The following is a 14767-nucleotide window of genomic DNA, read 5'->3' on the forward strand; positions in this document are numbered from 1 at the left end:
TGTTGGTTGCCGGGCTGGAGCGGGAGCAGGGCCTGGGGTCCCGCTTCCGGGCAGTTCAGCCTGGGGTGCAGCTTCGGGAGGGGGGCCCACTCAGGGTGGGGGCAGCCGTAGAGACCGGAGTCGAGGCCCAGCAGCCCAGCAGCCCAGACGCGGAGGTGAAGCGAGGGTCCACCCGACGGGGCCAGGCAGGTGCGCACGGCACCTGGAGACCGTTAGTTAGTGTAAACCAGCTGGTGTACGGCTGCCGGTCGAGACTGAAACTAGTCCGCCACGGCCGGGACCGCGTGGAAACTCACTTCCCCAGGACATGTGGCCGAGTGAGGGAGGACCAGGAAATGGGGAAGCTGGGCCCGGGGTCCAGGGCTGGTACCCCAGCGGGCCATGGACACCCCGTACCCGGCCGGACTGGCCTCCTCCTGAACCTCCAGGCCCCCACACAGCCCCCTCTCCGACCTCAGTTTACCGCCTCTGCCTCAGGCACCCCCCAGGGCTACAGAGCCCAGCGGTCAAGCCAGGGGGCCAGGCTGGCTCGGGGTGCGCCCCTGACCTGTGAGGGGCCAGCCAGCCCACCTCAGAGGGAGTGTTGCTCGTGGGAGAGCTCAGAGCAGCGCCGCTTCTCGACCTGGCGGGAAGGGGCTGGAGTCAGGGCGAGGGGACAGAGTGGCAGAGAGGCCCCCCAGGCCCCTTCTGTTCCCAGGGGTCCCACCAGCCACGTCACAGACCCGACCCTAGAAGGCTGCTGTTCCAGGAGTGTCGACTTTACCGCCACACAAGTGTCTACGGGCTACCCTTCTCCCTTCACCTGGAGGACCTGCCTCTGGCCCTTTGCACATGCTGCCCGCCCGCAGTCCACTGCCTGCCAGGCTCCCACCCCCGCTCCGGGAGCTCTGCTCCAGGACCCAGGGAGCCTCTCCCCCATGCTGCCAGCTCTTGTTCACCCAGAGGGTCTCTGCTCCAAGCCCCCTACCCCACCCCCGCATCCAGAACACTCCACAGCAACTGCTTGTTTCGCCTACCCGTGCACTCCCCACGGGCATCATAGTATCCCTCAGGTGCTCCACATGTACTCACTGGGCAAATACAGAACAGAGCAAGGCCTGGGCCCCACCCTGTTTAGCAGTGAGACCGCCCGTCTGGCCCAGAGCGGCCACCATGGAGAGTGAGGAAGGAGAGAGGGAACATCAGGCACCCGGTAGATGGCCCTGAAGGGGTTGGCTCTGGGAACGGCCTCCTCCAGGAAGGACGGAGGATTTCAGTCACGGCCTGACATGCGTCAGAGCCCCAGAGAGCCTGGCTCTGAGGCCAGTCCCTGCCTCTGCCGGAGGGCTGGCGAGGTTGTGAGGTGGACCTGGGGTGGCCGTCCAGGCCGGGCACCTCTGCGCCCCACACTCTGGGCCTGGGGCCCCTGCATCTGCTCCCACTTCCGGCCGGCCTGGTCCACACCTGCCCTCCCTTCAACCCAACTGCAAACCCGCCTCCCTCTGCCGTGACTCGGAGCCTCCCCTCATGTCCGGGGGCTTCCCAGGGAACCCCACCTGGTGCTGCTAGCCTGGCCCACGGGGCCCTCACCCCCTCCCAGGACAAGGGACAGAGAAGGGACAGAAGCTCAGATGTGTGCAGGGCAGCCGCGTGCGCACACAGGGTGCAGCGATGCAGTCGGGGAGAGGTGGCTGCGGGCAACTGCTCAGTGACAACAGAAAGGCCTGAGACCATGGTCCTGCGGTCACCACGCCTGGGCCAACAGTGACAGGTACGCTGGCAAAGGGCTGAACAGACCCGCTCGGGAGGCTTCAGGGTCAGAACCCGGAAGCCATGAGCTCAAGCCGTCTGAGGCCTCACCTTATTCTAAACCAGTTTTTATTTTAAAACCGCGTGAGAGAGACTGGGTGCCCCCATGAGGCTTAGAATAGGCAAGACGGCCCTGTCCTGAGACCCTGTCCTGAGACGCAGGGTGCTGCCTGGCCCCCGGGGTGCTGCGGGGGCTCCTCGCCGCGGGGCGGCTCGTCAGAGCAGGGCCATCAGCGCACACCTGCTCCAGCCCCGGACTCCGTGGCGGGGGCACCGGATCCTGACCTTCCAGGCAGCCACCAGGGAATTTAGGAAAGATCAGGGCCAGACCAGGGGCCCGGCACTTTCGGCAAAATGGCGTATGGATCGCAGAGAAAGGGCTGCAAACCCTGGCCCGGCCCCATAAACGTCAGGCCCGGCTCGAAGCAGCGTTTTCTTCTACCTGAGTTTGGCCACAGAGAACCATTGTCTAGAAAGCAAACGACATAACAAAATCGCGTGGCCCCGTCCGAGGAGATGCTCCAGGCCACGTCAGGCCAGACCAGGCGAGCTGGCCCACCGGGGAGTCTGTCCTCTGCTCCTCCAGCTTCGGGGGAAGGGAGAGTCTCAGAGTCCAGCGATTAAGGTGGCTGTGAAGCGTGGCCCGGCTGGCCTGATGGACCCATGCCTGCTTTCCCTGATGGGGACGCTCTTTCAGGGACAAGGACAGCAGACAGAGATGCCATGCCCGGGATTCTGGCAAACTGAGACCCCAGGAGAGCAGGCTCTGAGGACACAGCCAGGCCAGGGACACGGAGGAGGCCGGGCGGTTGCCCCCTTCCCCCACCCCCTCCACCGCCAGGGAAGCAGGGCATCCAGAGGGCGCTGCTCAGGCTCCCCTGGGGTCCTGGGGACTGCAGCCCCTGGCCCTGGCCTGTCTCCAGCCCTTCCTCAGCCGGGCGTCTGCTCCTCTCCGGGCTGCAGGGCAGCAGGAAGTGCCAGTGGCCCAGCCCAGGGCGGGATCTGCCCGTGGCTCCCACACTTCAGCACGAGTCCCGCCCCGTGGTTGAGGGAAGGCCCCCTGGCCCAGAACCTGGCCCCATCCTACAGTACAGCCACTGTCCCCCGCTGCTCCCCCCACCGCACCCCCACTTCCCAAGGATGGGATCCTGGGCCGGGACCAGCCCTGGCCTCCGCATCACCCCACACTCTCCCGGGGGCGGCTTTCACTGACGATCATGTCCGCAATCCTGTGTCCCGGGGACTCCTGTCCTCTCTGCCCAGCTCCGCACCTGCACACCGGCTGCCACTGGGCCCCCCCCTCACTGCCAGTCCCACAGAGACCCCGTGGCCCGCTCCCTCTGCCCCTGTGACCCGTTCCCTGCAACCCCGTGGCCTGCTCTCTGCCCCCCCCCCGTGACCCCCTCCCTCCGCCCCTNCCAGCCCCAGGAGCCTCACCTGGCAGGAGGGAAGGGCAGTCCGGCTGGGAGTCAGGTGTGGCTGAGCAGCAGTGGACCAAGCCCACAACACCTGGGCTCCGACATTGGCTGGGAGATGCTCTGAGCACCCGTGAGGTGACGGGGCACTTCCTGCCTTGGCTACTTAGGGCCTAACCCCATGCGCTGCCTGGCATCTCAGCCCACAAGACCCCAGAAGCCTAAGCCTGAGCTCCCTGCTCTCACCACTCATACCCCCACCCCTCACCACAGGAAAGGCTCCGCCCAGGCACGCCCCCTCCCACCCCCCAAGACCAGCTGCTCCCCACCTGCTCTTCTTCACCTGACAGCTTTCATTTCACCTCCCCACCAGGTAACCCCGTCACCTCCTCCCTGGAGTGGGGGCATCCCACCCTCTCCTCCCCTCACAGCCCAAGCTGGGCTCTCTGCTCCGGTGTGCACCCCACATGGTGCTACGCGGGGTGCTCCTCCCCTGGGCTGTGCGTCTGGTGACTGTCCATGCCACCTGTCCAGCGGGGTGCTGGGGAGAGCCTCCCTCACCCTCAGGACACCTGGTGAGGGGCGCCAGCAGGTCTGCATGGTACTGCGCCACCGGCTGGGGCTGTAAGTGCCAGAACGGGCCGGCGCCTGTCACTCCTCAGTCCTGCCTGGCTTCTGCCGGAGGAGGCCCTGGGCGGGGGGAGCACTCACCACACGATGGCCAACCTGGGGATGGTGAACATGAGGGCCGGTTCGTAGTCGTCAATCATATCCTGGGTCAGGTACCCGAAGTCCAGGGCCCTGGCCGAGGGACAGAGAGCAAGAAGGTCAGAAGAGTGAGGCCCGCCCGCCCACACCCATGGCGGCCCAGGCCACCCTCATGTGCGTCTGTGCTCAGCAGACGGCCAGGAAGGTGGCACGGGCCACGGTCAGCCCTCACGCACACACGGGGCCACTGCTGGAAACCTGTGCTCCGGGAGCCAGCGGGAGCAGAGGCGGCTGGAGCTTGCCCTTCCCCACCTTCCTCCCGCCAGAGACGGGACAGAGGATGCTGGGAGGGGAGGGGCGCTTGTGAGGGCCTCCCCCCCCCCCAGAGGCAGCGATGGCCTCCAGCAAACCAAACGTGGCAAGAATAAACGTGGAACAAAAACCCTGCCCTAGGCGACCTAACGCTTCCTCAGGATGGAAACTGCCCTCCCGGATCTATCCTCGCTCCCAGGGCAGCCAGCAAGGCCCTCTCCGCCCTCTACACTCCGCGCTGGCGCCAGCTGGCACCACGGAGGAGGCTCCGAGGAAGTCGTTTTCAGCAACTTGAAGTGTCTCTCAAATACATAAACAGTGAATACCGTGTCTTAACTGTGACGTGGTACTGGGCAACTTCAAACCTTACCTAATACCGCAGCACTAGTTCAACAGGGGAAACATTCTAGGCTAAATCTTAGTCCCAAAGTCTGGCTTCAATTACTGCCCAAAGCACAACAAGACTTGTTCTGGGGATAGCAAACCCAGCAGGGGCTCCGTCCTGGCCAGTGGAGGTGTGGAAATGAGGAGGGGAGAGGGGAGAGAGGGGTGAGGAGGCGAGGTGAAGACTGAGCAGGAGAGGAAGTGAAGAGGCGAGGATCTGAGGAGGGTGGGGAGGTGAAGAGGGTTAGGAGGCTACTGACGAGGCAGGTGGGGAGTGGGGAGGCTGAGGAGGTTTGAAGGTGGGGGGAGTGAGGAGGTGAGAAGGGCAGGGAGTGAGGGGGTGAGGCAGGGGGGGGTGAGGGGGTGAGAAGGGCAGGGAGGGAGGGGGTGAGGCAGGGGGGGGTGAGGGGGTGAGAAGGGCAGGGAGGGAGGGGGTGAGGCAGGGGGGGGTGAGGGGGTGAGAAGGGCAGGGAGGGAGGGGGTGAGGCAGGGGGGGGTGAGGGGGTGAGAAGGGCAGGGAGGGAGGGGGTGAGGCAGGGGGGGGTGAGGGGGTGAGAAGGGCAGGGAGGGAGGGGGTGAGGCAGGGGGGGGTGAGGGGGTGAGAAGGGCAGGGAGGGAGGGGGTGAGGCAGGGGGGGGTGAGGGGGTGAGAAGGGCAGGGAGGGAGGGGGTGAGGCAGGGGGGGGTGAGGGGGTGAGAAGGGCAGGGAGGGAGGGGGTGAGGCAGGGGGGGGTGAGGGGGTGAGAAGGGCAGGGAGGGAGGGGGTGAGGCAGGGGGGGGTGAGGGGGTGAGAAGGGCAGGGAGGGAGGGGGTGAGGCAGGGGGGGGTGAGGGGGTGAGAAGGGCAGGGAGGGAGGGGGTGAGGCAGGGGGGGGTGAGGGGGTGAGAAGGGCAGGGAGGGAGGGGGTGAGGCAGGGGGGGGTGAGGGGGTGAGAAGGGCAGGGAGGGAGGGGGTGAGGCAGGGGGGGGTGAGGGGGTGAGAAGGGCAGGGAGGGAGGGGGTGAGGCAGGGGGGGGTGAGGGGGTGAGAAGGGCAGGGAGGGAGGGGGTGAGGCAGGGGGGGGTGAGGGGGTGAGAAGGGCAGGGAGGGAGGGGGTGAGGCAGGGGGGGGTGAGGGGGTGAGAAGGGCAGGGAGGGAGGGGGTGAGGCAGGGGGGGGTGAGGGGGTGAGAAGGGCAGGGAGGGAGGGGGTGAGGCAGGGGGGGGTGAGGGGGTGAGAAGGGCAGGGAGGGAGGGGGTGAGGCAGGGGGGGGTGAGGGGGTGAGAAGGGCAGGGAGGGAGGGGGTGAGGCAGGGGGGGGTGAGGGGGTGAGAAGGGCAGGGAGGGAGGGGGTGAGGCAGGGGGGGGTGAGGGGGTGAGAAGGGCAGGGAGGGAGGGGGTGAGGCAGGGGGGGGTGAGGGGGTGAGAAGGGCAGGGAGGGAGGGGGTGAGGCAGGGGGGGGTGAGGGGGTGAGAAGGGCAGGGAGGGAGGGGGTGAGGCAGGGGGGGGTGAGGGGGTGAGAAGGGCAGGGAGGGAGGGGGTGAGGCAGGGGGGGGTGAGGGGGTGAGAAGGGCAGGGAGGGAGGGGGTGAGGCAGGGGGGGGTGAGGGGGTGAGAAGGGCAGGGAGGGAGGGGGTGAGGCAGGGGGGGGTGAGGGGGTGAGAAGGGCAGGGAGGGAGGGGGTGAGGCAGGGGGGGGTGAGGGGGTGAGAAGGGCAGGGAGGGAGGGGGTGAGGCAGGGGGGGGTGAGGGGGTGAGAAGGGCAGGGAGGGAGGGGGTGAGGCAGGGGGGGGTGAGGGGGTGAGAAGGGCAGGGAGGGAGGGGGTGAGGCAGGGGGGGGTGAGGGGGTGAGAAGGGCAGGCAGTGAGGGGGTGAGGCAGGGGGGAGTGAGGAGGTGAGGCAGGGGGGAGTGAGGAGGTGAGGACTCCAGCCCACCATGCTGCCTGTGCAGCCCTGCTCCTGCAAGGGGAACTTTCCTTCGGGATGTGTGCTCTGGGCGCAGAGGAAAGTGGGGGAAAGTGACAGGTGGGGCTGGGGAGGGGGCTCCAGGTCCTCCCACTGCTGGGGTGGGGGGAGGCTCCAGGTCCACCCACTGCTGGGGAGGGGGCTCCAGGTCCACCCACTGCTGGGGGGGGAGGCTCCAGGTCCACCCACTGCTGGGGAGGGGCCTCCAGGTCCATCCACTGCTGGGGAGGGGCCTCCAGGTCCGCCCACTGCTGTGGGGGGAGGCTCCAGGTCCGCCCACTCCTGGGGGGGAGGCTCCAGGTCCGCCCACTGCTGGGGGAAGGTGAGCTGAGGGCCCTGCTCCCCGCCGGCCTCCTTACCCTGCGGAGCGGCCTCACCTCTCCACGGTCTCGCAGAACAGCACGATGACCTCCTGCTGCACGTAGTACTCCCTGGGCGACTTCACGGGCACCATGGCAGACACGTAGCTGCAAGCACAGCGGGCAGGTGAGGGCGGGCGTCCCCGCGTGTCCCCCGCCCGAGGGCCCCTCGAATGTCGGCTTCCTCTGCAGCCTCCCAGCAGGGCCGTGAGGTCAGGCCTGGCCCGGCGCCTCCTGGGCCCCCAGCCCCGTCCCGTCCGGGCCCTGACCGCCCCCTTCTGCGACATCCCTCCGGGCACCGGCCCGAGTGAGCGCGTGAGAATGAGTGCAAGAATGAATGCGCGTGTGGGGGTGGCCGGCGCTGGGAGGTGTGGGCACGGGGGCCTCACGGGCAAGTGACCCTTCGTCCAACCGTCCCCCGGTGAGAACGTGTCTCTCTCCTTCCGAGTCAGGAGCTCTAATCCCCCCTTGTTATAAAAGCTCACTTAGGAGAGGGCGCGGACAACAGCCGTGTGTGCCCCCACCTCCTGAGAACCGCCTCTACCATCCGGGCTGGTCTCCTCCAGGTCGTCGGGTCACACGAGGGACAGCTGTCACTAACTGGGACCACCGCGGACGTGGATTTTGGGTCCCACTTTTCCTCGCCTACCGCCAGCGCCTCCGGGCCTGTGGCAGCTGGCGGCGTGCCTGACTCCCGGGGCCCCGGGCCTCCCCGAAGCGCTGCCCGTGTCGTCCGGGGAAGGGGAGGGCGGCCCCGGGGGGAGTGGGTCTCCAGGCACTGGCCCGGCAGCAGGCAGGAGGGGACGGGTGGAGCACACAGTGGGTGGTGGTGCTGGGGGGCGGCGCCCTGTGATCCTCGCAGATCCCCTAACCTGGGGAGGTGCCCTCGCCCTCATCCAGGGAGCTGGAGCGTCCCCGGGGCCCAGGAGCCACGGCCACCTCTCCCCTGCTCTGCTGTGTCCCGGATCCGAGTTCATGGAGGTGAAGTGAGGTGACGCTCTGGGTTTGTGGGGTGTTTGATGGGATGAGGGGGCAGCTGGCAACCAACAGCCCCATATGGTGAGTCCAGGCACCGGGGGAGAGGGGAGCCCAGGCACTGGGGGAGGTGAGGCAGGAGGTCAGAGGGGAGAGGTCAGAAGAGGGAAGAGAGGCACTGGGGTGCGTCAGGGAGAGGCAGAGGGGGCGGGCCGGACCCCCAGCGGCCCCAAGGTTGGGTCTCCAGGGCTAACTACGCGGACTGACGGCCCTGGACGGCCATCGATGGGCGTGTGCAGCTCGAATACTGGGACGCGCTGCGGGGCTGGGGCCTCCCCCTCAGGGTCACCTCAGCTCGAACTCGGCGAACAGGACGTCGAAGTGCCTCAGCGCCTCCCTCATCTTCTCCGTGTAGGTGTTGAGGTCCCGCAGCGCCTGATCGCGGAGGGCGCCCCGCACGTCCTCCAGGCTGCGGGTCAGCTCCTTGGCCAGCGGGCGCATGGCCATGCTCTCCAGCTCGCGGTTCATGATAATGGAGCCGGCGGCCAGACACTGCGGGCAGAGACCACGGGCCGGGTCACTCAGAGCCCCACAGCGCCCGACCTCAACAGCTGTGCGGACGTGGGACAGGACGGCACACGAGAGGTGGCCGGGCTGGGCTGTGACCCTCCCCCCCAGGCCCCGCTCCGTGGAACACCTTCACCTCCTACCGCTCTCGCTCTGGGGCCAGTGGTCTCCCCTAAGCCAGAGCAGCCACGGCCATGACAACACATACTCCCCCTGTGGCTGACGGGGTCCCCACACGACCCAGATGTGTGGGGGGGGCGACCCACTGAGGCTCTTGGGTCTGGGAGCTCCATGCAGGGGCCCCCGGCGTGTGACTCCTGCCCCTCCGCGCCCAGCCCACAGATGGGGGGTGCCCGGGAGCACCCCCATACCACATTGGGGCGGCACTCGGGGCCAAACAGGCTCCCCGACATCGCTGCCCTTTCTAAGCGGTAAAGACACCCCGCTTTCACAAATGCCCACGGGCCTTCCTCTGAGTGTGGGAAGCCCGGCTCCTGGGTGATGAGGAAGGTCCCTTGTGCCCGCACATCTGCCCACACCTGTCCTGCGCTGCGGGAGGCAGGTCACAGGTCTGAGCGAGCTGTGTGCACCTCCCCAGCCTCTTCCGCATGTCCAGTGACCTGGGGTGCTCGTCAGACCCGGGTCCTGGCCGAGGAGTGGCCACGCAATCCCCGTGTGGAGCCGTGGTGACGTGGTGCCCCCCTGCCCACCTCAGGCCAGCACCACCTCAGCCACTCGCCCTGTCAGCAGTGACCCAGAGAGGAGCCGGGGCTACCAGCACTTTCCGGGGGGCAGAGCGCGGGTGGCGCCGATCTCCCACCTCCTGGAGGGGAGCGTGGAGCTGGCACCGGGCGACACGGGGCAGACGGTGCCCAGTGCCACCGGGCCCAGGGCCTACATCATGTCATGGCTCCATGGCTGTCCCTGTCCCTGGAACCAGAGAGAGGGCTAGCCTGCCTGGGGCCCCCACACCAACCGGGGCCTCGGCGAGGACGCCCTCCCCCCAGGCAGTTCGGACGAGCAGGGGGGGAGGGGTGAGGTGGGGGGCACACGGCCACAGGGCCAGGCTGGGCCAGAGGAAGACGGGGCCTCCCAGGGGCTCATCGGGAGGGAGGCGGAGGGGGAGAGGCGACAGGCTGCGAACCCCAGCACAGCCAGGGGAGGGGTCGCGAGGTGCGGGCAAGGCTGGTCCAGCCACCACGGGGCGGCACCCTCCTCGCAGGCTGCAGTCTCCTCACTGGGAGATGAAGATCAAGGTCTGAGGGGCGGAGAGAGTGGTGGCTCCATTAAGGCCCCGGAACACAGCTCTTAGCGCCCCGGGCAAGAATGACCCTTCCTGTCAGTGGGCGAGGGAAACGCTGCTCCTAATTTAGGATTATTGCCGGTAATAGCCACCTGTAGACCCTTCCCATCTGGGGCCTGGGAACCTCATAGAAACTGCACAGGAAGCTGCGTGTCCATACTGGCTTGTATAGATCTGGGGGGCCCAGGTTCGTGGCCCTCCCAGACCTCGCGGGGGCGTGCGGCCTCGTCAGAACGCGCCGTCCGTAACCAGTGGCAGATGGGGCTCTTGAAGGGGAGACAGCAGGCCCTGCCCCCGCGGGTGCTGCCCAGTACCCCGCACCGTGACCCTGGGCCCAGGCGGCTGCCCGCTACCTCGGCACCGAACCACAGCTGGCCTGCCAGGCTGTCATGCCGGACCTCCTCGGGGAACTTGACGCAGAAATCCCGCGGGGCTCGGTCCTGGGGGATGCACACATCCATGATCTGGTTGATGATGTTCAGCACGTTGTCCTGAAACAGAGACGGAGGGGGTGTGTTAGGACACAGCCCCGCGGGCGGCCGTCCGGTGCCGCCTGAAACCAGAAGTAGACGGTGCACTTTCCCTTGAGGTCACCAGGGTGACACCAGGGTGACACTGTAACACACCCCTGCTTCCCTGCAACTGCTACAGAGTTCACAGGCTCCGGAAGCACCCGGAGTGGAAGTCCTGCCCCCTTCCCCATGCCCGTTCCTCACACTCACGGAGGCACGCGTGGCCAGAGCGCGGGCAGCGCCGCGCACGTTACGCTGTGATTTCCTCTGCTCCCCGGAGGCCGGGGGGCGCCTCCCGCGTCACCACGCAGATCTTCCTTGCCCTCCGCACCGGCTGCTGACCGCACACCTTCGTCTCCCTGCTGACCCGCACCCGGCTCCCCGCAGCCGAGCCCCCGAGGGCGGTCCCCGAACCCCTCTCTCCGAACACCCGGACATGCACTTGCGACGACAGAGCTGGGGAAGGGGCCCGGCGAGGTGGACAGGCGCACAGAGAGCTCCGTCTGCACCGCCAGCGAGCCTTACGAGCCCGTGTCCCCCTGCGTCTGTTCACAGCACGGACAAGGTCTGCTGTCGGGAGGAAGGCCTCCAAGGGACAGGATGTGAAAGCAGCCTCCTCAAACCCGCCACCGAGGACTCCAAGGCCCGTCCTGTTCGAGGGCCTCCCCGCAGCACGAGTGACCTCAGGAAGCAGGCCTGGGGGCAGAGCCACCATCTTCTCTCAACCTCGCGTCACTGCTTTGTAGACAGAGCAGGTCAAGCATCGCCTTCGGCTCCTCTCGAACCAGCAGATCACAGATCATGGCGACAGGAAGTCAGCCAGCGAGGAAGAGGTAAGAGGTGCCCCCTTCCTCCCAGGAGGTGGAGACCCTGACTCCGCCCCTCACGCTGTGTGACCCCCCCGAGGGCGGCTTAACTTCTCTGACCCTCCAGGCAGCCTAGAAAAGGAGACTGTCGGAGGGCTGTGTGAGCTGGAGTCTGTAAAACCCTTGGGTCCGTTTGGCCCACGGCAAGTCTTAATACGTGGTAACTTTTGTTTTCAAGATTCTTGAAAATTATTTTACTTAATTTCCTCATGTTCAAAACACAAAGGATGAGAAACTGTTTTGAACTCTTTGCAAATATACAGGAAACATGCTCATTTTATTGCTTCTCAAGTCACATTCCATTCTTTTCTTAAAAGTATCCTGTTCATTACACATCTACCATTTACTGTCTAGAATTATAGGAACATTGGAAGTTTAGTTTTTTCTTGTTTTGTTAAAGATAAAATTAAGGCACGTTTACCACAGATAAGTTGGAAACAGTGGAAAGCACAGAAACAGGGAAAGTGTCCTCGGGGGAGACACTGCCCGTTTGTCTTCCGTCTTGTTTTCTGCCCCTTTCGCAGTCACACGCTTACCTGTCTCCGCAAGCCCCGCCTGTGACGGACAGCCGCGTACGGTCCCAGCACACGGGCCATCCCGCTAACCCCCCGACACGGACCGCGTCTCCACTTCTCCACCACCGCAAACAGCGCAAGCACACAGTGGCGCTCCGCACTCTGAGTGTTTGGTTAGTTCCCCAGGATCCGCTCGTTTCCAAGAGTGGAACCACGAAGTCAAGAGCATGAAGTGCATTCACAGGCTCTGATCACAACTCACTGAACTGCTTTCCATAAAGACTGCACTAGTCTAGTCGGCACTCTCACCCCTGGAAATTTTGTATGTCAACATCCTCCTTTCCACAGTCTGAGCCCTGAGTTTCATTTCTATGAGGAAGCAGAGGGGCGTCTGGGGGGCTCAGTCAGTTAAGCATCTGACTTCAGCTCAGCCCATGGTCTCACAGTTCATGAGTTCGAGCCCCGTGTCAGGCTCTGTGATGACAGCTCAGAACCTGGAGCTGCTTTGGATTCTGTGTCTCCTTCTCTCTCTCTGCTCCTCCCCTGCTCACATGGTTTCTCTCTCTCTCTCTCAAAAAAAAACAAAAAAAAAATTAAAAACAAAAGGAGCAGCTATGGAAGATCACCACAGGTGGGAAGCATCACCTTTCTAATGCAAAAGTCAACACACTAAACCCTGAAGGAAATTCTGACTCACAACACAAAAAGTAAAAATAAAATTCAACCAACATCAGGTGCGTTGGGTGGTGCTGCTGTGAATTATTTTAAAGGCTTTCTGGGTAGGAAAGCCCCTTTCTGGCGATTCAATAAGCTTATGAACAAACGGGCAGTCGCAATAGTTAGCGCTCGGTGGGTGTCTGCTATTAGGAGGGGCCAGGGCTCTGACCTCCTGCAGTTGCTGGGACCCACCCCCACCCTGCCTGGCCGGCGACGTCAGCCGCCCCAGGGTGGGGGTGGGTCTCCTAGCCTTGGCGGAGCCCCCGGTGCCCAGAACCCTGCTGAACAGAGTGTGCCTCAGCAAGTGGCTGCGGGGCCTCCCACTCCAGCCAACGTGCAGTGACAGGAACGAACTGGCCTCCCTCAAGCAACAGCAGCAGTGACGGGAAAAGCAAGACAATAGCTCCCAAGACACGGCCACCAGGCAGCAAAGCAGCCCTGAAGGGAGAGACACGGGCCGGGCGACAGCTCTGGCCACCCGGCTCGCTGCCAGGGCGACGTTCAGGTCCCGGCCCAGGGGAGGGCAGCCAGGCAGGACCCAGGAGACTCCCCGAGTGAGGGAAGGGCCGAGAGTCCAGGGGACGGGGGGCAGTAGAAGCGAGACGCCCTGAGCCGGAGGCCAGAGAGCCGCCCGGGGAGAACCGTGTGGGTCCGGGGAGGCCCGGGGAGGACACCTGCCTGCAAGACCGGCAAGGAGGCGCCGCACGCAGTGGAGGCAGCGGTGGCCCGAGCTCGGTTCTGTTCCCGGGGCAGCGGGCAGAGCGCCCAGCCGTGTCCTGCTGCGGTGGTGCGGGTGGCCGGCGCCAGACTAAACTCAGCTCCGACCCCCCTGACATCTTTAAAAAGCAGGATCCAAAAGGATCAGACGGTTTCCAAGTAACCAAACTGCATTACAAAACAAAGCACAAAAAGACTTGTAGGAGTGCGAAAATATTCAGCTCCCAGAAAGGCGAGATTCGTAATATCAGACGTTTAATAAAATCACCAGGCTTGCAAAGAATTAAGATGACACATGATAAAAAGAGAACTCAGGCCGACCTGATGCAGGTGGTGCAGTGGCCACTGGGGGACGTGGAGATGGTCCTCACAACAGACTCCCACGTGTCCCCAAAGTTAGCTAAGAACACAAAGAAAAAGGGCCCACGCTGATCTAGGAGAATTACAGTGTCTGAAAGGAAACAGAAGCCGCTGGATGAGATTAAGCCCAGATGAGACATTTCATTAGAAAAGAACAACAAACTTGAAGACAAAGCAAAACTCCCCAGTGAGGGTGGGAACGAAACTGTAACAAAACAGCTCATCGCCGAGTGTCAGACTTCAGCATGTCAAGGGGGGGCGCCTGGGGGCTCAGTCGGTGAAGCGTCCGACTTCGGCTCAGGTCATGGTCTCACAGTTCGTGGGTTCGAGCCCCGCGTCGGGCTCTCAGCACAAAGTCTGCTTTGGATTCTCTCCCTCTCTCTGCCCTTCCCTTGGTTGCTTGCTTGCTCTCTCTCTCTCAAAAATAAATAATAAATATAAAAAGAAATAATGTCAAAGGGGCTTATCACTTAAGACCTGAAAGAAGGAAGGGGACAGAAAAAAATCTTTGAAGGAGTTATGTCCAGCTTTTGTCCAATTTAATGACCAACAGCAAACTCAAGGTCCAAGAAATTCAATGGACCCAAAGCACAGGGAACATGCAGAAAGTTGCACAAATCATAGCATGATAAAACTGCTAGAAACCGGTAAGAAGAGAACACTTCCCATGTAGTAAGAGGAAAATATGCTACACACACAGAACCAAGCCTCGGTGACCCTGGATTCCTCACTGGGAAGGGGACAGGTGAGAAGACACCACACGCCGTCTCCCGGGCACTGAAGATCCGGAATCCCGGGACCCCGGCCCGTCGGGCCAGCGCCATGGGCGGAAGGCCCTGACAGCCAGCACCGCGCTCGGCGGCGGAACCGCGCGCTTTCCCGACGACGATGTGCAGACCCGGGTGTCCCGTTCGACGCCTCCGCGGGCGGCTGCGTGGGCCTGCACAAGCAGCTGCTCTATTCCACACAGAAAAGTGCACCTAGAGCCGCCCCAACGACTTCAAAACAGAAGAGCCAAGTTGGAGGTCTGACACGCCGAGACAAGACATGGAGTACATCTGCTGCCCTGGTCGCGACAGCGTGGAATTGTCCCGGAGACGGAGAGAGCAAGGGAACAGAACAGTCCAGAAACAGACCCACACGCATCTGGGTGCTGACTGCCAGTAAAGGTGTCATTTAGTACAGAAAGTACAGTCTGTTCGGTGGAGAAAGGGAAGTCTTTTCAGCACGTGACTCTGGCACAACTGAAAATTCATCCGCAAAAATGAATTAAAAACGGTGTGGACCTCACACTACTTCCGGACGTTAGGTCAGTGTGGATCACCGTTCTG

General features: G+C 63.9%; 1 protein-coding gene across 2 annotated transcripts in view; it reads right to left on the reverse strand.

Annotated features, from left to right (window-relative positions):
• Positions 1 to 14767, reverse strand: part of ZFYVE28 (zinc finger FYVE-type containing 28) — a 58214-nt gene that overhangs the window by 38152 nt on the left and 5295 nt on the right. Inside the window, exons 2-5 of one of the 2 annotated variants that reach the window (XM_077750499.1) lie at positions 10103 to 10240; positions 8229 to 8431; positions 6923 to 7012; positions 3915 to 4004 (exon numbers count right to left, since the gene is read on the reverse strand). In XM_077750499.1, the coding sequence (XP_077606625.1) occupies positions 3915 to 4004; positions 6923 to 7012; positions 8229 to 8431; positions 10103 to 10210 (491 nt within the window). In that variant the 5' untranslated portion in view covers positions 10211 to 10240. The remainder of the gene's footprint in view (positions 1 to 3914; positions 4005 to 6922; positions 7013 to 8228; positions 8432 to 10102; positions 10241 to 14767) is intronic. The other variant, XM_077750500.1, reaches the window with a different exon arrangement.

Source organism: Crocuta crocuta, unplaced genomic scaffold (assembly GCF_008692635.1).
Source record: "Crocuta crocuta isolate KB4526 unplaced genomic scaffold, BGI_CrCroc_1.0 scaffold179, whole genome shotgun sequence".
NCBI lineage: Eukaryota > Metazoa > Chordata > Mammalia > Carnivora > Hyaenidae > Crocuta > Crocuta crocuta.